Source organism: Petromyzon marinus, chromosome 18, assembly GCF_048934315.1.
Source record: "Petromyzon marinus isolate PM22_M1 ecotype Great Lakes invasive population chromosome 18, UKy_Petmar_22M1.pri1.0, whole genome shotgun sequence".
Lineage (NCBI taxonomy): Eukaryota > Metazoa > Chordata > Hyperoartia > Petromyzontiformes > Petromyzontidae > Petromyzon > Petromyzon marinus.
Genome location: NC_133684.1, coordinates 10,910,189 through 10,937,457, shown reverse-complemented (window position 1 = coordinate 10,937,457; position 27,269 = coordinate 10,910,189). Strand labels below are relative to the sequence as shown.

At 43.4% G+C, this 27,269-nt stretch overlaps 1 protein-coding gene across 1 annotated transcript in view; it reads left to right on the top strand.

Annotated features, from left to right (window-relative positions):
• The window catches only part of LOC116943508 (neurobeachin-like), a 529,072-nt gene that overhangs the window by 268,609 nt on the left and 233,194 nt on the right, over window positions 1–27,269 (top strand). Inside the window, exon 11 of the mRNA XM_076067757.1 lies at window positions 20,487–20,595. Within this exon, the coding sequence (XP_075923872.1) occupies window positions 20,487–20,595 (109 nt within the window). The remainder of the gene's footprint in view (window positions 1–20,486; window positions 20,596–27,269) is intronic.

The following is a 27,269-nucleotide window of genomic DNA, read 5'->3' as shown; positions in this document are numbered from 1 at the left end:
ATTGGAATAGAACTGCCATTTGGAGTTGAGCGGTCATATTTGCGACAGAGTCCAGTGTAAAGTCGTCCACCTGCTTTACGATTTAACGTTCAGCGACCTTGCGACAATTTCTCTCTCATCGCCGTTCTGTTTGCTCCTTGTTGCTTTGCTGCCGCTGCTTTTTTCATAGTCGTTTTTAAAGAGATGTGTGCCTTGATTCTGCCTTTGAATTCTCTGACGTGATCTGCACATTGACGCGTCTCATACACAGTGCACGCAGCTGCATCACTTCAGTGTCTCACCTTTCATTCCTCGCACAGCACAGCGTTAATTTGAGAAATGTGTCAGCTCTCAATTGCCATCCTTACCCGAGTTCTCTTTGTTGCTCAGAAAATTTGTATTACATGCGTTGTAGCCTTTGTGTAACAACTGTTATTGTTAATGGAGTACACGTTCGTTTGTTTTTTTTACTCCCAATTTTACTCAATCAAAATTTTGGTGTTTTACTCCATTGGGGCACCATGGTGTTGAGGTGTTAATTACCTTGCCTGTTTATGCAGGAGGTCGTGGGGTCGATCCCGACCATGGTGCCTGCTGTATATAAGAGTTTGCGAGTCTTTGTCCCCGTGGTCACGTGGATTTTACTCCTGGTCCTCCGGTTTATCCGTCCACATTTAGAAACATCTGCTTAGAGTATTTTGCTGCTATAATTCCCACGTGATAAGCCACTTCCTTGAGCTATCATTTGTGGCCAGGTCGCTTATGAAAAAGAGCTATATGGCTCAGTGGGCCTTACCTGGTAAAATAAAATTAGTTAAGATTGTCGTCCGTTCACATGTGTGGACCATATGTAACATCTCATTTGCATATGCTTCGTTCAGTATATTTCCAGCTCGATAGATATTGCGAAGTGTAACGCACGCTGGCATCTGTGACTTTGTTGTTTGCTGCTCATGCCGAAATGCGGCGGTGACCGTGATCGCTTGCCCCACGCAGGTGAGATATCCATCACTGCAGGGAGCAGCCGCCGCTGCTGCTGCTGCTGCTGCTTGCAGTGATGGGTTCAGGGGCTGTGCCTGCATTCCATGCACCTGTCTACTCCTGTCTGTGTTTTCGTGTGTGAATCCACACATCGCTGCTTCTCCACCCATGCCCATTTAATCTCACGCCACTGGCGTGCTCACTACGTAGGAGGCAGTGGAGGCAGATGGTTGAATGGGTTGCTTCAGGAGCTCACCGTGCTCATCTCGGTTCACTGATCCAGCACTGCTGAGACCCTGGGTCCGAAGCTGGGCTGTCACCGTTGATCACCTAATGGCACACGAAGCGATCCAGTTCCTTCACTTTGTCTGGTTCTATGTCAACATTCTCTCAGTGACGGAGCGTCTTCCTCCATGAAGTCTTCTTAGTTGGTGTCCTGTCATTGTTTTCTTGGTCTCTCCGAAGCTCATCTGTCACCTCCGATTAGATCCCACATCTCCGATTAGTACTATTGGGCTACGTACGGTGTGAAATAAGTTCAACATACATACAAGTGGAACCCATTCCATGCAATTTTTTTGGTGTTCCCTCTCTTTACATTCTCAGATAATGACCAACCTATTCAAGCACCTCACCGTCTAATCGTTGTTTAAAACATACAATGAAGTAGTGTGATCTTCTTGGTTCTTTCGATAAAGTCACGTAGAATGGAAATAAAATAATAAAAATAAAACGTAATAAAATGAAATTCTCACGACGTTTCGGCCACAACACAAGTAGCCTTCTTCAGGTGAAGAAACAGGACTGTCCAGAAGACAGCGCTTGAGTGAACACTGCCAAGCATGGACAGCGTCTTTTAAGCTGTGTGGGAGTAATCAACATATGAATTAGCATGTTAATGAGGGACAAGCTTTGGAACGGAGAAGGGGGGCTGGGTAAAAAAAAAGAAGAAAACAGCCACGGTGAGCTGCTCTGTCCTGTGTTGCATTATAACTATGCTATAAACAGGACTACTATGCAATACAATATTATACCTTCCAATCTAAACTACATGGTATAATATATCTATAGACAAATTCCACCTTTGAATTATACAATCCGTTACTATACACTATCCTATACTTTTGACTATAAAATATTAGACTTGTAATATTACACTGTCTTATTCTATCAACCCTACTGTATACCACACTGCTGAATTATGCAATTGTATATTCACTATACAATTACGATACTATATATTGCCTTATGAATTATGCTAAACATTACAATGTTATACTATTTATTATTATACAACATGCTATAAACCATACCATTGACCGTCGTGTGAAAGGTATTAAGAGGCAGTGCCAGCAAATGGACTGCGGTCTGAAGGTCACCGTAAAATACAATCAATTAAGAACCGAAATGGTTTATAACATCTTTCCAATGGTTACTAAGCCAGAATCCATCTTCTCGGTTGAAATTGTCTCTGTATATGTGGATGGCCTCATGAACGAATCTCTCATGGTAGCCGGATGGCTTGCAGAGAACCTCCGTCTTGGAGAAGCCAATACCATGTGAGCCCACTGAATTATAACAGTGATCTGCCACGGCTGAGGAGTTCGTCCTATCGTGTTTCAAGTCTGCTTTATGTTCACGGATGCGGTCCGAGATATGTCATTTAATTTCTCCAATGTAGCTGCTACCACAGAGGCAACTTAGTTTGTAAACGCCCGGGTACTGTATGTCTGGAACCACATCTTTTACAGACGGAACTAGATCACGGATTTTATGTACTGTGTTGAATCGGACCTGGATCTTGTGTTTATTCAGAAATTTGGAGATATTTTTTGTGACCCCTGCAATGTAGGGTAAGGTGATGGTTTTGAATGGCTCCTCAAGAGGATCCTTCTTCATGACTGGAGTGATGGCTTTGTGGATTGTGTAGATGGAGTAACCATTAGCCTTGAGAGCTTGGTGTACGTTCTTGAGTTCACTGGCAATGTGTTCCTGGTCGGAAATGCATTGGGCTCTATGGTATAGAGTCTTGATTAGGGAGTTCTGGGATGGATGGTGGTGGGAATCTGGTTTTAAGTAAGCATCCGTATGGGTAGCTTTCCTGTAGACAGAGTGGCTCATTGAACCATCAGGTCTCCTTTTAATTAGGACATCCAAAAAGGGTAGCTTGCCATCTTTTTCGACTTCCATGGTAAATCTGATGGCTGGGTGTATGGAATTGATGTGGTCGAGGAATTGGTCTAGAGCAGGCCGGCCATGTGGCCAGATGACAAAAGTGCCATCCACGTACCTCTTCCATAAAGTCGGGCGTAGAGTGGCAGTTTGAATTGCGTCAGTTTCAATTTTTTTTTCCTCTTGAGGAGCCATTCAAAACCATCACCTTACCCTATATTGCGGGGGTCACAAAAAAGATCTCCAAAATCCTGAATAAACACAAGATCCAGGTCCGATTCAACACAGTACATAAAATCCGTGATCTAGTTCCATCTGTAAAAGATGTGGTTCCAGACATACAGTACCCGGGCGTTTACAAACTAAGTTGCCTCTGTGGTAGCAGCTACATTGGAGAAACCAAACGACATATCTCGGACCGCATCTGTGAACATAAAGCAGACTTGAAACACGGTAGGACGAACTCCTCAGCCATGGCAGATCACTGTTATAATTCAGTGGACTCACATGACATTGACTTCTCCAAGACGGAGGTTATCTGCAAGCCATCCGACTACCATGAGAGATTCGTTCATGAGGCTATCCACATTTACAAACACAGAGACAATTTCAACCGAGAAGATGGATTCTGGCTTAGTAACCATTGGAAAGATGTTATAAATCAGTTTGGTTCTTAATTGATTTATTTTACGGTGACCTTCAGACCGCTGTCCATTCGCTGGCACTGCCTCTTAATACCTTTCACACGACGGTCAATGGTATGGTTTATAGCATGTTGTAATATTACAAGTCTAATATTTTATAGTCTAAAGTATAGGATAGTGTATAGCAACGGATTGTATAATTCAAAGGTGGAATTTGTCTATGGATATGATATTATACCATGTAGTTTAGATTGGAAGGTATAATATTGTATTGTAGTCGATTTTATAGCATAGTTATAATGCAACACAGGACAGAGCAGCTTACTGTGGCTGTTTTCTTCTTTTTTTTACCCAGCCCCCCTCCTCCGTTCCAAAGCTTGTAACTCATATTAACATGCCAATTCATATGTTAATTCCTCCCACACAGCTTAAAAGACGCTGTCCATGCTTGGCAGTGTTCACTCAAGCGCTGTCTTCTGGATAGTCCTGTTTCTTCACCTGAAGAAGGCTACTTGTCTTATGAGACCTCCTTTGCCAGTAACAAGATATAGTAATAGGTTTTACCCTTTTAACTGGCACAAAAACTGACACCTTTATTCAAGGCATCATGTTTGCAATAACCACAACACAAGCAGTCAAAATGCAAACAAAAGAGACATCTCTGATAATAATATGCACTGTCCTTGAATTTGATTGGTCCACACCGGAGATGGCTTTTCTTAGGGCCTAGTCTCCACTGGTGTTGGACCAGAAGACGCCAAAAGGCGTACAATTCAAAAACAGTGCATTATCAGAGTATTGAGGGCTCGGGGTGAGCATTTACATTATGAGACCTCCTTTGCCAGTAACAAGATATAGTAATAGGTTTTACCCTTTTAACTGGCACAAAAAACGCCTTTTGGCGTCTTCTGGTCCAACACCAGTGGAGACTAGGCTCTAAGAAAAGCCGTCTCGGGTGTAGACCAATCAAATTCAAGGACAGTGCATATTATTTGCATTTTGACTGCTTGTGTTGTGGTTATTGCAAACATGATGCCTTGAATAAAGGTGTCAGTTTTTGTGCCAGTTAAAAGGGTAAAACTTATTACTATACCTTGTTACTGGTAAAGGAGGTCTCATAATGTAAATGCTCACCCTGAGCCCTCAATACTCTGATAGTGCGCTGTTTTTGAGTTGTACGCCTTTTGGCGTCTTCTGGTCCAACACCAGTGGAGACTAGGCTCTAAGAAAAGCCGTCTTGGGTGTGGACCAATCAAATTCAAGGACAGTGCATATCATTATAAGAGTTGTCTCTTTTGTTTGCATTTTGACTGTCTTGTGGTTATTGCAAACATGATGCCTTGAATAAAGGTGTCAGTTTTTGTGCCAGTTAAAAGGGTAAAACCTATTACTATATCTTGTTACTGGCAAAGGAGGTCTCATAATGTAAATGCTCACCCCGAGCCCTCAATACTCTGATAGTGCACTGTTTTTGAGTTGTACGCCTTTTGGCGTCTTCTGGTCCAACACCAGTGGAGACTAGGCTCTAAGAAAAGCCGTCTCGGGTGTGGACCAATCAAATTCAAGGACAGTGCATATTATTATCAGAGTTGTCTCTTTTGTTTGCATTTTGACTGCTTGTGTTGTGGTTATTGCAAACATGATGCCTTGAATAAAGGTGCCAGTTTTTGTGCCAGTTAAGAGGGTAAAACCTATTACTAAGGCTACTTGTGTTGTGGCCGAAACGTCGTGAGAGTTTTATTTTATTATGTTTTATTTTTATTATTTTATTTCCATTCTACGTGACTTTACCGAAAGAACCAAGAAGATGAATCCCTGCAGTCACGAAAGCTTTAAATCTACAAAAGTAGCGTGAGTTGATGGGTTTTGCCCAATGGACACAACAATCGACGTTAAAAAACCTCTAATGTCGATTGTTGTGTACGGTATTTATTAAATACAGCCTATTATCGCTCTCAATGCTGAAATGCAAAGAAACTATCATAATATCAAGACATAGCAGCTGAATACTGTGTATAGGAGAGCTTTGTATCCCGCAGAGCCATTCCTCGTGATATGAGGCAATGCCCGCACAATGTTCTCAACATCGCTTCGTTCAACTCGCGATGTTGCAGTGCTTCACTCGCCACAGCTGGACTATACTTTGTAATCGTGTAAAACCAGTGTTCATAATTCAAATGTATAATGCGCATTCCATCCTAGGATCCCAATGTGCATTGCATGAAATGCAGAAAACAAAAACAACCAGGGTAATCTACCAAACTAAAAAATGAATGCAACTTCAAAGAGATGGGGTTTTCAAAGCAGACATAAATATATCTTCTGGCTCTGATTGCCTGAGTTCAAGTGGCAAGGCGTTCCATAGCTTGGTTGCCACGCTAACGAAAGCAGCGATAACCAAAAGAGCGCAACCTAGACCTGGGAGTGCTGTGCAGTTGGAGATCAGAAGATCTTAAGGACCTCGATGGTCCACCCAATCCGTGCATTTGAGTGTATAATTTATTTGGCCGTTTTCAGAATATCACGGGACTGATCCCCACAAGGACTTCTCATGTCAGAATGTGTGGCCATAGGACGGAATGCTTTTGTGGTCATGTGTTTAATGTTTCAATAATTCTGCCTACCTATGCTCAACAGTCTAGAGTGTTGGTTGGTTGGTTGGTTGTGTTTTTCATCGCAGAAGCCAAAAGTGAATTTAAAAGTCTGACAGTATACATGGCATTCTTGATAAGAGCACCAAGTTATGTCGAATATGTATGAGTCGTCCCGAGTGCCGTGATATACGCATGGCTGGGTAGACTTGCGGAGAGTGCAGTGGTCACTGTGCCAAGTGAATTAGTTAAAACCCCCCACTGCCTTTGTTTGCTGCAGGGCATTACCAACACACGCTCCACGCTGCAATTGGAATTCTAGAGAGCCATTGCTATTCACTAAAGTGAAAAACTGTGTGCTTGTGTCGTGATTGTATGCAACTGATTGGTACACACGCCAATAATAAGTGTTTCCTGTAACTCGCAATCAACAAATCCTGGTGAGCCTATCATCTCTATTTTGTCATTCAAATAAGGTACCACTTTGTGGGAAGCAAATGTAAGCCACGGGCACCCGCCAATGACATTTCCATCACTGGCTGAAGACCACCACAAGCAGCAATGAGCACCACCCCATTGATTGTGGATTTCATTCTTTGTATAGCTGGGTATTTTTTCACTTGCAGAATGGACATTGCATCTCAACATCGTCTTGCCAGTGTATGATAATTGATGGAACACCCTGTCGTGTCTGTTTCTAGTCATCCAGAAGATTTTCGAAACAGCCGCATCTTAGCTGAAACTAAAAAGTCATAGGAGACCTGAGTGTACATGGGTGAAAATCGGATTCCGAGGTCATATAAGCAGAGGACAAAAGGTCACCGTGACCAAAGCTGTTGATACCACTGCACTTTGGCATCATTTCTGTCAGCTGCTGATGGTCTTGTAGAGTCGATACTCAACCTCCAGTGATCCGACTGTTGTTTTTCTCTGCAGTAAGTGTCATTCAACCATATGTATTCTGCTAGGATACTGGTTCCACTCACACACATATTTGCAGCCATCATCATGGTGCTTAAATAAACTGCACACTCCAGGAGTACCCATGCTTTTCCCCTTGGGCTTGTGGGTAGAAATATGTCTACCCCAGGCTAATTTTTGCCAATTGCTAATGCTGTGATTATGGAAGTGTGACAGCTCAGGTGGTAAATTGCATGCAACACATCAAGCGACTGAATTTGTCTTCTCCCTGCTACTCTTACGTGTCAACATTGGGACAGTTTATTAAATGTTAATTGATGCCGTGTGATTTGTTTTCTCTCTCTCTGGTGATTTATGAATTCGGATGAACTTTTAAGTGGGGACTGATTGTGTCGTGATACAAGAGCTGCAGTGCGTTTTTATTATTTATAAAGAGCACTCATTGCCGCAGTCTAATCGTGAAAATTGCAGCGACTCAACACCGAGAATTTAAACTTAATGTCAGGCCAGTTTACACCAGTCGGGGTCACTTTTTTTTTAAACAATATTTTGAATGTAGTTAATACCACTGATTGACAATTACACATACATGCATGCATGTTTGAGGGAATTCATTTTAGCATAGCTCAATCCTTTTCGGAACTGGCTGGATGCTATTTGTCAACGTATGGAGGGACCTGCTCCCGTAATAGGACATATGTAGTCGCAATCGCTAAACAAGATTTATTTTTATGTTTAGTGTGTTGTCCTACCCCTGCACCTCCGATTCGTACAGTTGGCTTCGTACGGTGTGAAAGAAGCTCTCAATATACATACGTGTAGGGAATCATTCTGATTAAGACATTGAAGTTTCGGCTGTTTGCTTACCTTCCACTTTCAAAGCACTGGGCATTCATTTCGATGAATGCAGTTGAAAGTCGGACAATCCTTCTCGATCTATCATTTCATCCGTTTACGAAGCACTGAGAAAAAATAAGTGGTTTTGGGCCGAACACATCACAGCTCACGTCAGAGTTCCAGCCCAAGGAGGGAATGCGTCTGGCAGAGTGTCCGCCGCTGAGATGGAGCGATCACATCAGTGCATGAGTGTCTGTGGATTACTACATCACGGGACCATGAAAGCGGAAATGGCTTGGGGGTAGGCCTTCCTCCAGCAGCGGTTTGTTCATGGCTGATGGTGATACGAGGTTGAATGTTGTTGTGCAAAGATAAAGTAATTGGGCCGCAATGTAAGAAGAGGTCGAATTCCCCTATAAGAGGAAAGGACTTCATCTGTGTTGGTTTGAGCACTTTCGGATTGGTAGACCTGGCTATATGCCTCTCGACAATATCATTAAAATGATACTAACAGACAATTTCGGCAGGCAGCTGGATTCTTCACATTGACAGTATAGCTCTGTAAATATAACAATGCACATAACTACACTGATAATTGATCAATACCTGTCAAGTTGTTATCACTCTTGTTATTATTGTGAAAAAGTAACTTGGCATCGAGGCATGTAACCGTGTTAGATTAACTCTGTTGTCGACTCCCATCCATGTCAAGCATTATTGCCGTCTCCAGAAACGTTGTGAATACCAGTCTATTAGCTCTAATAGCTCGTGGTGTTCTTGTAAGTGTCGCAGAATGTGGCAATACAGCCCAAGTGAAAGTGCACTTCATTGATGGCCCTGATCTAGCAATGGAAATGCAATATTGCCATTGTGGAGGACAGTCGATCTGTAGGACCTATACAAAGGTAAACTGTTTTTTTTTTTTATTTTAGAGATCCATAAGTGTGAGTGAGCTCTTAAATGTGAATTGAACACATTTTCAGATCGTGTAACAATAATAACCTGTGACTGTGTAGACTTCACAAGGTGCATTGGTCTTGCGTGGGTGATACAGATTTGCATCAAGCAAATAATGCACTATCTGTGAAGTATTTCGGAGGATAAAATGAAATACTAAATACTTTTTTTCAGAAGGTGAATCAGCTGATGGTATACATTTTTTCTGTTTTATGCACAGAGAAAGAGAGAGAGACATGAATACAAGTTTTCTTATTTTATTATCATATTTTTTTGCATTCAATATTAAAGTAGATGGTCATGTTACTCTGAAAGCAAAATTACATTTTACAGCGATACAAATAACTCGGCAACAGACGCCAAATTGCTCAGGCTGTGACTTAGCATTGGATGGAAAAGGGCATTGGAGCGAGGGTACGATCATCACGAAGTTGATGGTTGAGATGCAAGTGCAATATATGTAGTGGAATTTTCATCATCACGGGGGGGGGGGGGGGGGTTGCATGTGATTTGAATAGATGGGAGAGGGGTAAAATTGCTTTCACACGTTTCCACCAAAAAATCTCAGGCTTTGCTCTTTTTGGCAACCGTCAGCGATTCAAATGTCAGGTGGTGAAATGAATTGGACCCATTTCACACATTTAGATACTTTATTGTACGTATGCCCTTGACCATGGTTCCCTTATTTATATATACTGTCCATGGCTCAATAATGCATAATTAAAGCCAGGCGTGGCATTCTTCCAAACAAACTTTTAAACATTGTAGTTTTACCCTTTCAAAAAAAGTCACCTGCGTCATGATATTATGAATGCATCTTTGTTCTATTTTGTCATTGACACTTATACACACATACATGCACGCAATATTTATCTTTGTTCCTGTAACATATACACAACGTTCCCCCATAAAATCCATAGAGAGACTGTTTTGGCGTTTTCTGTTTTTTAGCGAGCACCTATTTTGCCCAACCGCGGTGCACCGAGGGTTGCTATGGTCAGTGACAACCAGCCCGTCTCTCGAAAGCTGATCTCTACACGTGCAACCAGGTATGCACTCATTTAGGGCTCAGTTGACCTAGAGGGGGCCCTGCACAGCTTCTGATGGCACTTGCCACTAATGTTAGCTGAAGCTGGGTATTGAATTCAGATCACTGGTTTCGTAGGGCATTGTGCTAACCGGACAAACACAAACCAGCACACATGCGGACAAGCTTAAGTATTAGGGTATTATTTGAAAACACGTGGAAGTATATCGCGTGTATACAGCACAATTCGTATCTACATGCCATTATTGTTAAGCAAGAGAGAATGCAAAAACAATCGCTACTTTGCGATGAATCGTTTATCAGGAATCTCGAGCGCAGTGAAAATATGGGTGGTGCTGTAGACCACAGCTTCTACATTTCCAGTATTTTATTAGTTTTGCAATAACCATAAAAAGTACCGACACTCTACAAATCTATCGCAACGCGAACCTCTAAGGCGATTGCAATATAGGGCAATTGCCAGGAGCACACATTATACCGCTACTCGACCTCAGCAGGTGTTTCCCTCCACTTTCAGAAACATGCGCGATCAGTATTTGGCTGCTATAAACGTCCACACGAGATAAGCCGCTTCATTGGGTTATCATTTGTGGCCAGGTTGCATATGGAAAAAATCGATGTAGGGCCTTACCTGGTAACATAAAAAAATGTGTTTTTTTATCGTTTATAGTTTGCACGTGGATAGGGTAGAATCTTTATCTGTGTGACAGCAGCTTTAGTTGGCAGCAGCTCCTAACACAGTCCATGTGTAGAGGAGTAGTGTGAGCAACCATGAAGGGGCGAACAGAGGGAGGTGCGAGGATGATGTTACGTCACGGGTACTTGAGGGGGACCCCGTGACGAAAGCGGGGTCGTTGTGGGGAGCCAGGGTAAGGATCGGCTGGAAGGAGAGAGCTAAGGGATAGCCGAGAGTCGGGTCCGGAGTATTCAGAATGGATCGGCTGGGAGAGGGTTTCTCTCTCCTCGTCGCCGGATGGTGTTGGAAGAGCCCCCGCTCCGGGCAGACGAGTGAAAGAGCCCTCAAGGGTAGCCGAAGGCAGGACCAGGTTCTGTTGAGAGTTCGGGGCGAGGACTCGGGTACAGAACATCTACCTCTGGTGTGAGTTAGAGCGTTGAGTTTAACATCGTTTAATAAACGGCAACAGCCCTTTTCCTAAATCCCGTCTCCGCGTGGTCTTGCTGCACAACACGTGTATGCAGTGTACCTGCCCGAGGATGGAGTAGACAGCACCACCCCCCCCCCCCCCACACTTGTGGGGGGTGGATTGTTGCAGTCCATACTAAAACATCTGGAGGGCATCACATAAATATCCTGCCGTTATTTTTGACGATTCCAGTCTCGTCTGTTTCATTTGTGCCTCCGTCTAAACGCCGTCTCGTTTCCACGTGCCTCTCCTGTGCTCAGTGGTTACTCGGCAACCTGTGGCACGGAGCACTTTCCTCCACCTTCCGCGTGCTGTCCCACTCCTTCTGGAACCACGTGGCCATTGTTTTGTCTTCCCACTTGACTGTATCGAGCAATCTTTGAATGTCCAGAGTCAGTCTCTCCCCAGTGCTGATTATGTTTACAATCGGTCTTGGCCTTTGTTTTTGGAAACTTTTAATAAAGTGAAGGATTGATTTTTTTTATTTTATTAAAAGCAGCGCAAATGTTGTTTCTTTTCAATAAGAAAGAGAAGTTACGGCTGTAACAAGAAATGTCGTGGTAACCAACGACTTCCTTTTATCCCTCACGGCAATGGCACACCATTGCAGTAACTCCTTTCATAACAAAATCAATTGCAGGCTGTCTAGTCGCATACGTATTACATTGGACGTTCGAAATCCTATAAAGCTGAACAGAAGTGTCCATTTCCGCTGTATCAAAACTTTCATCATTTGTTGTGATTGTTTCCCATGTGAAACGTTCCCTCTGCTGAATTCCAATAATGGAAGTTTTGTTGATATTGTACAGTTAGGCAGGTATTATTGCAAAAAGTACCTCAATGAGAAATGGAATGATTAAATCATTGGATTATTTTCCTTTACCTTTCCAGGGCCAACAATGACGCCAACATGTCATCGTGTCTGCTTGGCACTCACGTTGTCGATACGGCATCGTCAGCTGGTTTGCAACGTCTGGTATAAACGACAGCCAGTTTACACATGCCAGAGGAAAACGCCTGTGAAAACCCTGGATGTGACATTTTTGGAAAAAAATATATGGTCAAACAAATTTGCTGTCCATGCATTAACGTGAATGTACTTGACCTTAAACGTCAATCAGGAAATTATATTAATGTAACATTTGTTCACTCGTTTATGAGAGATGTGTATGAGACCCCTCTGCTTTGAATCGGTGTATGCAGAGAGCGAGGAATTTTGCCAAGCAAGTTGGACGTTCAAAATAGACTGCAGAAGGAGAGGAATATTGAAGACTAGGTTGCATTGCTTATGACACTGGACAGGATGGAGGGGGGGGAGCAGTTATTGAGACTGGCATTGGAGTGGCATTGAAGTGGCATTGACACCCAGTGGTCAGAGACCAAGGGGAAGTCATTGCTGGGAGACTGTGGCACGCATTGTAAAGTTTGGGTGTCAACTGTAAAAACAAAATCAAATCTGTGGGATTTCTATCAGAAAGAAGGAAGTGATGGCAAGGTCTACATTCATTGTATCTCGTGCGGTGCAAGAACAGGGGACTCTGCAATTGAACATTACGTTGTGATAGCTAACCAATGCATAATTTGCTATAATTTTATGTGGAGAGCACACCTACTGTTTAATCTTGGATCTAAAAAAACACTGTTTCTCTCTTAAAATGCACGTGCAATAGCGGTCTTTATTTTCAGGTGGACAATTATGTTGTCAGCATGTGATGTCTTTCTCTTATAATCTGCACAGCAAGGCTATTAAAACCATAACTTTTTTTTTATTGAATGCTCCGCATGGAATCTAAGTTGCTTATATATATTCTTGGTTCTTTCGGTAAAGTTACGTAGAAGGGAAACAACAAAATAATATTTTTTTATATGAATCCCTGCAGTAACGAAAGCTTTAAATCAAAATTTGCTTATATGTAATTAAACCATGGCTCCCAGTGTGCTAATGTTGCCATTGTCCGGTTCGTAAGATCACACACAGTCGAAGCACAATGCCGTGCAAATAAAACACTTCAACGATTGCAATGCGTAGACGCATTTGCACGTAAGCAGATACCGTACGAGTCCACTGTTTGCCTTGCCGCCTTCCCTTGGCGACCCTGGCGATTCAGGATATATGGTACCTTGACACCAACGGGATTGGGAGTTTTGCAAGGTTTGTGTGATCCACCAACCCCTTGCTACCTCCATAGTCCTGGATTGCAGGCCACGTGCATAGCCACCACCGGCGTTGAATGTCAATGTTGTTGCTGGGTTCCATTCACGAGGCAATTACACTGATAACTTTGTCACCACGAGACTGAGCTGCACGGATGTACAATTGCATATTGACTATTTGTCTTGAAGCCTCGTCACAGATGTTAGCCCACTTGTATGCTTTCTCACCGTGTTATGTCATTAAATGAAAGTAATCGGCTTTCAATGAGAATGAAACGAAAATGACAGATTGAATTAAATGAAATAGATGATACTTGGGTCTGACTAGCAGATCTCATTATACCATCGTTAATGACAAGTTAAAGTCACATAAATCATGATTGTAAGTACTTCGTGCATCGGCGCATAACCTCGACACAGAGGCAGGGCCTCGACGTTCTGGCGACGTTTGCTCTGGTTCAAGTTGCTCCTGATCGAAGGCGCTGACAATCAAATCTGAACGACTCGCTACTTACTCAGATGCTAATCCAGTGTTCTTCACTCATTTTCAGAGGGGGGCACCTTCGCCGATAAGGCATCATCAGTGTAAGGGCTGCCACACATTTGAAACCATTGGGGTTTGCCAGCACGATGATGGTGGGGTGTTTTCACACGTTGTGTATTGTTGGTAGCCGCACATCAGGGACGGCACTAAAGGACACCAGGGCCCGCCAGTGGCCCGCGGGCCTTGCAGTGAAGAACATTGTGCTACTCCATAGGCAACCAATACATCAAAACTGCAAAATTTACAAATGACATGACTCTGGTTAGAGCACTCACCTCAACCAAATAATTGCAAGCCTACTTTTCCTGCAAGGTTCGATATTATGAGTAGTGCTTTGTGGGAAGTCAACAGTAAACATTATGGCAGGACTGGGCCCCACCAGATTAATGTGGAATGTGCACCACACTTATTTGTGTAGAGGGGTTTTTTTGAGTTGATCGGTTCTATATTTGTGATTTAGATATGTTTCACTCCCTTGATTATTACAATAGCAAATATGGGGTATCAACTTAGATTCGTTATTTTAAAACCGATAGAATTGAGGACCGAGGTTCTAACATCGTTTTTGAATGTTAAAGTTAGCCAACATTTGCCGAGGGCTTTCGTAATTGCACACGTTGCACCGTGTGTAAACATGAGTGCACATTGCCCGGCTGTTGTGTTTACACTGGAATATAATGCCAGGTGTCTTTAAATTAAAATCTACGCTCTGCTGGCTTCATGTGCATTATAACCAGATGTTGTTTTGGCCGCTGTGAATGTAAATACTACTGGCTATACCTTGACTCCGTTTCCCCACACATGGCATGGTCATAAAACACATGGCAGTCACTCCACTATCTGGCATGTACTATATAAATAGTGTATATGTGTGTGAGCAGTTACCTCTGTCTGCACCTGATGCTGATGGTTATTATATATAGGACAGTTATAGACTTTACTTGATGCATTGGTTTATGATGCATTGAATCATGCTACTATTTAAGGTTATTGAACTACTACCGGCTCTGCAGCTCATTACTCAGAACCCCTTAACTGTATGGCAAAACTCCTGTCGGTGTGCATTAATGTCATGCGGAACACACACTCCCCACCATGCATGAAGTCTCATTCATAAATCCCGGTGTTTATGCATGTCTGGAGGCTGTGCTGCTGTCTTTGTTACCGGATTGCAACAGCCCAGCTGTGCCTTTGCCCTGACTTCAGCCTCTTGCGAGGTGTATCTGTGGACCTGCACCTGGTCTGCATGATGCTACGGCTTGGCTTTTATTTCCAGTTTCTGTGCTGCTGTCTTTGTTACTGGATTGCAACAGCCCAGCTGTGCCTTTGCCCTGACTTCAGCCTCTTGCGAGGTGTATCTGTGGACCTGCACCTGGTCTGCATGATGCTACGGCTTGGCTTTTATTTCCAGTTTTCGAGGACTGTTCATTGGTTGGTGGACCGTAAAAGAAGGCAACCCATCCCAGCCATCCAGCTATCCATCCATGCATCCAGCCACTCCCTGTGTAAAAGGCACTTTAACAAAAATGGGTCTGCTCAATGCTATATCAGTTTGACAGTCTGAGATGCATCACTTCACATGGAGGGGGCTGCTTTCTTGAATAATGTATTTATGCTGGAACCCTTCCTTTTCAATGTGGTTCGTGCTAGACCAGACGTTTTGCTCGTGAAATGTACGCGTGTTGAACTTCTCTCGCACCGTACGTAGCCAACCGTGATAATCGGAGGTGCAGGGGAAGGACAACAAACTGAACACAGAACGCAGTTCTAAAGAAATTAGTTTGTCAATCTAGATTTCAAAATGCACAGCTCAAGTAGTTTCCTAATATCGGAAGGAAGAGCGTTCCAGGTGGCTGCAGAAGCACATCTGAAAGCACCACGCGATGCGGTGACCGCCTTTCTTGGATGGCTATGATAAAACCACTGCTGGATAAAGCCTCCCGAAGCCATCGCCATCTCTCACAGCCCTGTCATGTAACAAACCACCGAAAGCACCTGCACACTTGCAGACTTCAATTTACGGTAGTCCATTTCATTCAGCTAATGCAATTACAAGCCTTTGCAAGTCCCAATTCTGAGTGTGACCAATGAAGCTTTTCAAATATGAACAAAATAAATCTACAGACGACGTCTGTTACGACTACACCCGCCTACTAATGACTTCACGCATTACCAAAAACAGGTCACGCTTTTAAAAACCGTCGCTCTAACATGGCACCCAGAGGGGGAGGTGGGATTGAAGGTTTCAAACTTACAAAAAATGTTTTTAAAGGGGCGCCAGCTTAAATAGACCACACGTTAAAACCCTACAAGCGTTGCACCTCATGACGTTAAAAGACATTAACGGGGTCGCAGCCAAATGGGCTTGTGGGAGGAGGGCACATGCATCACCAAGATGCAATCGGACGTACAGACAAATGCAAGGGAGCTGCAGGGCATAATATTCAAGTTGCCACCATTGTCACCCTCTGGTACATTCGGCAACCATGGGAAAGTTCAGAGGCCCGCGTTAAGAGGACTTGCCTGCAGGCTGCAAGGTTCTCTGCGTATTTGTCTGTATGTTTATTTGTCTATTTATTTATTTTAACAATATACATGGTGGGAATATACACTGAACTTTGTGCAGATTTTAACATGAACGGCATCGCTGTTATTTTTATATATATACAGAAATGCTTGCGTTTCTAAACTTAAGGCTGAAGTAAATCGGGGCACAGCAGATGTTACGCGTATCGTTTCATAGGTGTGTATCAGGCACAAGAAACCGAAAAATGCTGTAGTCAAATGAGCAGGGAGCCATTCCATTGGTGGCTCTGGGGCAGTGGTGGAAATTCCACATACCTATGAAGGGGTTTCATTTGATCCTTTAGCCATATATCATTGACCATGGAATGATGATTGGCTGCATCAATCCCTGATCCAGATTTGAACTTGCAAATTTACATCTGTGACTTGAACTCTATCTGGCCAGATTCTGCATATAAAATGCAGTATTGAAGCGTCACGAGTTTTCTTTTAGACATGCATGCATTATTTTTCATTGCACGCTAAATTCACAGTGGCTAGTTTTCACGGGTTGTAGAAAACTTATCTGTTTTAAATGGCTTTCTCTAAGTTATTTTCAAACGTCTTTGCCACTTCTTCTTTCCTTAGTTGATGTTAAAGTATTTCCGCTTTTCCATGCATACCGCCCTGAGAACGATCGTTTTAAGGGCGCTTTATAAACTTAAATGATAATTATTACGAGTGCTGTCGTGGGGTATAATTGAAAGCAAAATCATTCCATGGCAGTTAGCGCTCTGCATGGCCACTCGGGTTCAATCACTCCGAAGAAACAACACTGGTAGAAATTGACACTTGAACCCGCGAGGCCATCACCTTGGTCAACATAGCCTCCAGTAGAAAGTAAGTGCCACTTGTAATTTATCAACGTTCGCACTTGATAGGCAACGGCTGGACGAGTTGTTGGCCACGCAAATACCTCGTGCGCTGTATTGTCCTGAGTAGTCAACGTCACTTGTGATGTTAATAGTCGATGTGAACATTTAGGCGTTGGTGCTCGTCTCCTTTTATGCAGCACTGAGCCACTGATGGAAATTCCACCGTCCTATGGCAGAGACGAGTCTTCCCCATAGGACGACTACCGTTCACTTGACCACAAAGTGGTACTCATTATATCGGTCCCTGGGGAGATGTTGCCCGATTCAACCCCGCCACCCCCAACCTTAACAGAAGCTCACGAAAGGCACTTTTCCTCTGAACGATTTAACCGGCCCAGCAAGGCATTGTCGTTGTAGCTTTGCATATGCGGGGTGCAATCTGTCGCCCAATTAAAATAGTGCTTGGCAAAAATCCCGCAACATTTTCAGTCGTCACGTGTCTTCCGATGAATAATTTGGATATAATTACAGCTCGCGGTTTTTTTGGAGGTCGCATTTAAAATAAATGAATAAATAAAATTAATGTTTCATGTTGGGTGAGCCATTTGCCAGCCAATAGCGGCACACATGGGTAATTGGTAGGGCGGCTGCAGCTGGCGCTGTGATTGTGTGGCATTGTAGAGGTGTCCTACTGATGTCTCTTTCTCTGGGGTTTCTATCGCTCGCACACAGTTTGTTTGATGCAGGTTTTTTATTTATTTGACTTCACACCAGGATTCGGTAAGCAATGTTGCATTGATGGTGTGCGTCTGTGCACACGTCTTGTTGTGCATATGTGCTTGTGCATGTGGAGCGGTTATGTCATGGTTAGCGCACTCCTCTGAAACTGACGACCCAAGTTCAAATCCTGATCACAACCAATTACAGTGGCGAATATTTGAACCAGTTCTTGGCCCTCCCTCCGTTGGTCTGGTGCGTACTTCATAGGTGCCCGCTAAAAGCACTTGCCCTAATAGTCTTAAACACTCTACGGGGGATCTTTGTCTTTGTGTGTGGGATTGGTGGTGGAGTGTTTCCCGAACCGCACTACGAACCAGGTGACCCGAGTTCGATTCCTGCTTCTGGCCAGCAGGAGTGATGCATATTTGAACTGGTACTGGCTGCCCATAGATTAGCTTAGTTTTTAATCTCTCAGAGTATGATGAACAGAGTACCACGTGTCAACAGCGGTTCTTTGGAGTGATTAGTCCCCTGATCAGAGTATTATAGAATTCATACCACCCACTCATGGCTGCGAATGTAGAGAAGAACAAACCCCGCTCTCGATTGGGCGGTGGAACACTTTTGACTTTCGCCTCGATTTAAATAACGAAGAGTCCAGCGGAATTTGGCAGCGGCTCCGTTATTTGGCAGTGGTAATTGTGGCACGACTGCTCATCGCCTCTGATGCTCCGCGTCCCCGGGGTTCAGTCCCCCAGGCCCCCCTCGATTTTGACTATTTGATAGGAGCCCCCTCCACCGCCTGCATTTCTAGCCCAATCCAGGACGGCTCCCGCCGTGCGACCATTTGCATGACGCCCGGTGGCGATTGATGGACTCCAAACGGCGCAATAATGAAGGGCCAAGAGAAGGCCCCCCGGGTTACCTCCGAAGAGCCGCCGTGATTTAGCGCTGCGACCAGCTGCACACCAAAATCTAAGATGCGCGATCGCGTACCCCCAGACGCCCGCTTCGCCCCCCACTGGGGGGGGGGGGGGGGAGAGAGGAATGGTGGGGGGAACAGTTGCTCACCCCCCTGGCAATTTGAGGAAAGATGCTTTTATCAGCTGCGGGGTTGATAATGTACAGCTCGTTCTGCTGTGATTATTCTTATTATTGACGACTGGATGGACGTATTGGCAATGGTAATGGCTAATGTATCGCCCTTTCTGGCGTGATTTGTCTTTGTTAAATACTTACGTGCCATACTTATTGACCGCAGCTGATGAAGACAACAGCTGCCTACCAAATCCATTGTGTGACTGTAATTGCAGTTAATAATAATAATAATTTAATTTTTATACCGCCATTATTGCTAATAGCATCCCATAACGCTGTTGAAAGAAATGTTCACTTGCGGAATAAAGTATGTGTGTTTGTGTGTGTGTGTGCGCACACATGAATTTCATGTGAAAAAAACTATTAACTATTTTTTATTTTACCAGGTATGGTCCTCTAAGCTATCTAGCTCTTTTTCAGAAGTGACCAGGCCACAAATGATAACTCAACGAAGTGTCTTATCAAGTGTAAATTTATAGCAGGAAAATACTCTAAACGCAATGACCCATTGGTCATCACACGACAACCACAGAAATCCACGTCGTATTTCTCGAGCATTGTGTGCAATGCCACTGTTGATGGTAAGGGCCCAATATGAGTATCTGATACGATGTATAATCACCATCAGGACTCGGGAAATAAAAGGTGGCCATATGTGTTTTTTTTTTTATGGCCACACCACCCCCAACGTGTGAGCTGGCCTTCGTAAGTTATAACATTGGAACACAGAGCTTTGGTTGCCCAAGAAAGGCCCAGTTTCCAGTGTCCTAGGATCAGCGGCGCGACCTGGATCCACGTGGAAACTCGTCACGAGTCGTGCGGCGCCATCTCCTTTAGCCCTGCCCTCTCTTCTACCCTCTGGCCAGGGCTAGATAGTGGAGAGAATAACTAAGTTTAATGTAGGCGTGGGTTAGCTTAGCCTTCACTATGTTGAGTGTCTATGTCTTGCTCTATGTGTATGTATATATATATTTTCACACGAAACTGGGCCTGAAGTTGAATCCAGTGAGTACCATCACAGACAATGTGCACTCTGTCCACGAATTACCCTTTGGCATCACAACTGATTCCAAGATTGATCCATGTAGAGGTGTGTAACTTGGTGTGCTGGGTTGGATCAGTGGGATAGCCATGACTGAGCCACTGCGCCCCTGTTCTGAACCAGTATATCCTAAACAAATATACATATAAACAGGAGATGTGTTGTTTTTGTGTACATGTGCATTTACAGAACGCTCAATGCAAACCATGCTTATTGTTGCAAGCTTGTGGTGATAATGGCGTTGCTGTGTTTTGCTGTGTGTGTGTCCTGTAGCGGTACCCTGCTGGCATTTCTGCTGGACCTGCTCAAGAGCTCTGTGGCCATGCAAGAACAGATGTTGGCCAGCAAAGGCTTCTTGGTCATCGGATACCTGCTTGAGAAGGTGTGGTGGCCTCGCACATAAGCGCTCGTGCACGTGCCGTACAACGGCCTGCGTGAACACGCGTTCACGTTCATGTGCGCGCACAGAACGAATGGGTGGAAATGTATCAAATAAAAGTTAACAGTACCTCCCCGTTCAAATGGGTAAATTGGCCTTGAGTCGTAGGGGAAATTGCACATTTTCACACGCGTACTAAAGACGGTTACAAAAGTCCTCTGTGTACACCACACGGGGCCACGTCACCTGTGCTCAGTTCAATGGAGCTTAGCGATGCAAAGGAATAGGGTGAACGTAGAACAAAATTAACAATTGCGGGAAGAGCCAGCCTCAGTTTTTATTGCGCACAGAAGTGCCTCAAAGAGCAGCTGATAACATCGCAAATCAGCAACCTTGGGAATAAGCTAAGACGCAACAGTAATGGGGTTTGATTTGTCATCTTCAGGTTGCTTTAATGCCCCTTGACGTAATGGCGAGCGCCGACCGGTGACACGTTTCCATGGCAGTCATCGCAGCCTGCCGCTAATGAGGAGGACGGATTGCGAGCAGGGCCCGCACATCAGTGTGAAATAGTAGCGATGGGGGGGGGGGGGAAGGTGGTGACACGTGCTCTCTACAGCCAATGGCAGTAAGACAGATGCATCAGAGTGTTAGCTAGAATTCATAATAATTAATAATAATGTGCGTTACAGCAGGTAGGCAGCTGATGAGGTTTAAAACAATTATGTATCAGTCTGGGCCAGATCTCTACTTACGAGAAGATGGTTGCGTTCGGACAGCCCTGTGAGACACATTTGGTTGAGTTGAAAAAATGAGCAACCATACTCATGCAAGCCGGCATGAGTCTGCTGGTAAGGGGCAACTATTGTCATATGTAATCCCAATTGAGAATTTTGTGAATAATTTTTCCGAATTTGGTAAATCTGGACCATGGCGCTGGAGCACGATGGCCTACCCGTTCGGAATGATGTCAGGAGATCTTTAACATTCACTGTGGAGTCGACGACACATTTTCTATTTTTTTATTTAAAGCTTTCGTGGCTGCAGCAATTCATATTTTTAGCTCTTTCGGTAAAGTCATGTTGAAGGGAAACAATAAAATAATAAAATATATATAAAACAATAAAAATTCTCACGACGTTTCGACCATAACACAAACGGTCGTCATCAGAAGTAGTTTGTGTTATGGTCGAAACGTCGTGAGAATTTTTATTGTTTTATATATATTATTATTTAATTGTTTCCCTTCAACGTGACTTTACCGAAAGAGCTAAGAATATACATTTTCTATTGTTAATATACCCGCAGTAATAACTATAGTTGCCTACCGGATTTAAACCATGAACCTCTGCAATACCACCTTTGATGATACTGTGCTGTGGCAACAACATGTCATACAGAGGAGACGTCCGATTTGCCGTTGCATGCACGTAAATGCTTCGATAAATGATATTTGTTGTGGTGCATGCTTGTATTATGGCCCAAAATATTGTTTGTAAAAATTGCCCACAATTGTTTCTTTGTAAAACGAAATCTTGATGGTTAGCTTGGCTCTTCTGTGTAATGTTTTTTTTTTTACAAAACATGACAATTCCATAAAAATAACTGCAGAATTATGATGGAACACAATGCATAAGCAAGCATTGTAGGTTTTTCATTAAAGCACAAATGATGGAACATCGGGTCATAATGCATTGCCAGCTTTTGTTGAAATGTTAAAATGTAAGACAGACAAAATGTGCCAGCCGTGCCTATTCCACCAGTCAAAGTGAACACCGGGGATGCTGTGAGGGCATCATGTTCATCCAGTGGAATTGTCCCCAGACTTCATTAATTGAAGGCTCCTGTTGTTGTACTGCCCTCCTTTTGTGGGGGCCCACAGACCTCCTTCGATCAATCAGTGCTGACCTGGTATTAAATGTATCGCTTCTGGGTGGATTATGGACAAATCGACCCTGACTGGGATTTAAACTCCTAAACTTCAGGTTGTGGGTAAAGGGCTCCAACCAACCGGCCAGATTGATATAAGAGCCACTATAGCTGTCTTAAGACTTGTGGTTTAAGCAGGTGGCCATGTGACTGGGACGATTAGCCAAATTATAAATCTAAGAGCTGATTAGCTGATGGCATCTGTACAAATTAGACGCATGGATGTCTCTGCACCAGTACCTCTAATGATCCCTTTAGTTCTTCCAATGCATGCCATGTCTTGTAATGAGCAATGCGAAATCTTTCTGAGAAAACATCTCTCCTTCCAGAATGTCTGCCAGAGCTACAATGAAATTGATTATTTTGCCGTTTCATAACCCGCCCTGGTGGTGCTGTATAAGAGCGTTTGCCTCGCAATCATTACATCGTTGTGAATTCAAATCTTATTCTGGGATTGACGCGGCTCATCTTCCAACCGAAGTTGATAAAACGACTCAACCCTGTGTGGAAAGGCAGCAGCGATTGTCTTATGGAGAGCCTCGCTTTGGCTCGAGGAATAATGAATCTCCACCACTGGCTCCGGGCCAACAGCATTGATGAAGCACCCATGCAATGCTTGTCTGTACAATGTAGGCTCATCCGCAATTATATCCAATTTTTTTTTTATCAAAGTTCCGTCAAGAACCAAAGATATATAATTATCCAAACCAACGTTCAGTTTCTATATGTATTCAAAGGAGGAGGCTTTGGCGGTTTCCTGGGTAATGATCGTGTTCATGTAATGAGCCAGAATCTTTGAGATGCTGGGCTCAAGGCAAAGGTTATTTCCATGGATTAAATAAATATATATTTGCTGCCCTTATTCAAGGGAAGTAATAGAGGTCTGTTGAGTCCAGCAAAGGTCAACCAAGCTGCCATGTACAAATAATAAAGAATACTTTTTGGTAAAATCAAATTCTGAAATATGCGAGTCTCACTCACCAAACAATTGGGATATTGAGAATGGTATTGCGTGAGCTGAGATCACAATTGGAGGTAAAAGTTGCTTAAAAGTAATATGTGGACATAATGACATGAATGGAGATAAAACATTTCAATTAAATATGGCTTGCGGAACTGGAAACTATTGCACTGTATATAATTTATAGTTTGACAGTGATTTTATGAGACCATTCTCAAATGGCATTGTTAATTTCATAAGCTCGACAGCAGTGTTATGGAGTTCACATGAAATGGGTCGTAGAAAAATCACTTTAAAGTAGCCCAGGTTAGCGAGGCATCGAGTAGCAGTGAAACACAAGAGGTTATTTTTTTATATTACTAATAACTGTGCACATTCTCTCATTAAGTAAGGTGTTATGGGAGAAATCAGCTATCAAATATAATAGGCCCTTGTTACAAATCTTGGTACACTTTCTCAGCTAAGTGAAATGTTACGGGATATAATAGTCGCGATGGAATATGAGATGCTCCTATTATCACAGACCACTGTGCACATGAACCTGTGGAGAGGAATTTTTGGGATAGTGGTCATCAAATACAACATTCTTAATTAGTTTAATCACTGTGCACATTCTCCAGTGAAGTGAGGGGCTCGCAGTGTTGCCAATTGCTGTGCACACTCTCTGGTGGAGTGGCAAAGCGGAAGAAGGCTCGATGCAGCAGGCAGAAGTTGTGAAGTTCAAATATCAGCCAGAGGTCGACTCAGCTTACCTTTTCCCAGAGCTCGGGAGAACGTGCATAACTTTGTAGTTTCTCTATGCACAGACTGGTCTCTGTCATTAAAATGTGGAATTTTCCACGACTAGCTCGAGGCCACTAATGTAGATCGGCAGTGCCCAACACTGAGATCATCACCGAGACACCTTGTTTCGTTTTTGTTTTGCCATCTGCAAATGTTGTCGTATGATGAGAACACATTTGTACGTTTAGAGTTATAGGCTTGGAAAGGTAAATCAAATGGGGTATTCAGTCTATACTTTTACTCCAACTCATTCACTAACAAACATATCTCGGACCGCATTCGTGAACACAAAGCAGACCTGAAACACGGTAGGACCAACACCTCGGCCGTGGCAGATCACTGTTATAATTCAGTAGGCTCACATGACATTGACTTCTCCAATACAGAGGTTCTTTGCAAGCCATCTGGCTACCATGAGAGATTCGTTCACGAGGCTATCCACATATACAAACACAGAGACAATTTCAACCGAGAAGATGGATTCTGGCTTAACAATCATTGGAAGGATTTGATAAACCATTTCGGGTCTTAATTGATTGATCACGCTTAAGGTGGCTTTTAGACCGCATACGTTATTTTTCGACTCCCCCCTCCTCTTTTCGGAACATAGATGGACTTGTCCATCTGAATAAACTGTCAAATCGCTCTCCGTGGTGCTAATGTTAAAAAACCGCCACTTTTTTCAAATTTTCTTGCTGTGGTTTTCACACCTGATGATGATTGCTTGTGTTGCAGTCGAAACGTCGTGAGAATTTTATTGTTTTATATTTTTATTATTTTATTGTTTCCCTTCTACGTGACTTTACCGAAAGAACCAAGAATATGAATCCCTGCAGTCACGAAAGCTTTAAATCAAAATTTAACTGCCTCTACGGGGAGGGTTTCCACATAACTTTGCGATCCTTCAACAAACTCCGGGATAAGAAGGCTCAGCTGTTCGAGTCTCTCACCTTTCTGAAGAGATGCCGCGACTCTGGGGTAATACCAATCGCATTTACACTGACCTCTGCTGCTGTAACTTCTTCTAATGCGAAACGAATTCTTTCCAGAACTAGCTTAGCTCTTATATCAGAGAACTAGATAAGTTAGACAATACACTCTACAAATCACACTTATCATTGACGGCAACAATGCCCACATCGGATTGGGAACATGTAGACAATATGACTGCCTCTTCAGCTGCCACTATGTTGACCAAATGTGAGGACAACCTGATTTCCAAATTTAACCTCCTCTCCAACAAAAGACCGGACCCACTCCAAAAAGCTAGACGTTAACAAAGTCGTAATTAATCGCAATAACAGTTCTATTTCCGATGGTCTGAAATCCGTTTTGCTAAAGGGCTAAACTTTGCAGTCATACCTAAACACATACCAGTTAATATCATTGCCCAAGTAGATGTGGCTCTCAACGGCCTGGGTCACATCGCTGCAGACGTAGCAAGATCTTAAATCGCTGCAACCCTCAAAAACGCTAAGATGCCAGCTAGCAACCTCAGTAAAGATGAGCGTTTTGAATTATATAAATTAAAAAAGAGGGATGACATTGTCATCCTCTCAGCTGACAAGGACAATGCTACTGTCATGGATAAAATAGAATATAACAACAAAATTCAAGAATTACTCAACGATGGCAGCTATACAAAAATAAAAAGAGATCCCACAAACAGCCTCGTCATTAAAACCAACAAAATTATTTCTGATTCAACTGCATTAATTGATCAAACCAAACAGTTCTCGTTGAAACCTTCTGCTGCCAGGCCACCAAGATTATACGGCTTACCAAAAATACATAAAGTAGATACACCCCTTCGTCCCATCGTCTCTACTATCAACTCCCCCACCTACAAACCGGCTCGTTTTCTGTCTGAAATCCTGCGGCCTTTTACTGGAAAAAACACCTCTGCGGTAAAAAAAAATTCTACTCACCTGGTATCGACATATCACGGGTATTTCCCTGTTGCCAGACGACCTGCTTGTCAGTTTAGATGTAGTTTCCTTATTCACAAAAGTTCCTGTACCTGACACCATCGCAATCATTGAAGACTTGGTTCATCAATGACTAAACACTGAGATACCCCCCCCTGGTGAGACACTGCTTAACCAATACATACTACACTTGGAATGGAACGTTCTACAAACAAACTGAGGGCACCCCAATGGGCTCCCCCCTATCTCCGGTTGTAGCCAACATTTTCATGGAGAAATTTGAGACTGACGCCATCCAGACTGCCACTCTGCGCCCAACCTTATGGAAGAGGTACGTGGATGACACTTTTGTCATCTGGCCACATGGCCGGCCTGCTCTAGACCAATTCCTCGACCACATCAATTCCATACACCCAGCCATCAGATTTACCATGGAAGTCGAAAAAGATGGCAAGCTACCCTTTTTGGATGTCCTAATTAAAAGGAGACCTGATGGTTCAATGAGCCACTCTGTCTACAGGAAAGCTACCCATACGGATGCTTACTTAAAACCGGATTCCTACCACCATCCATCCCAGAAGAACTCCCTCATCAAGACTTTATACCATAGAGCCCAATGCATTTCCGACCAGGAACACATTGCCAGTGAACTCAAGCACATTCACCAAGCTCTCAAGGCTAATGGTTACTCCGACTACACAATCCGTAAAGCCATGACTCCAGTCATGAAGAACGATCCTCTTGAGGAGCCATTCAAAACCATCACCTTACCCTACATTGCGGGGGTCACAAAAAAATTCTCCAAAATCTTGAATAAACACAAGATCCAGGTCCGATTCAACATAGTACATAAAATCCGTGATCTGGTTCCGTCTGTAGAAGATGTGGTTCCAGACATACAGTACCCGGGCCTTTACAAACTAAGTTGCCTCTGTGGTAGCAGCTACATTGGAGAAACCAAACGACATGTCTCGGACCGCATTCGCGAACACAAAACAGACCTGAAACACTGTAGGACCAACACCTGGGCCATGGCAGATCACTGTTATAATTCAGTAGGCTCACATGACATTGAC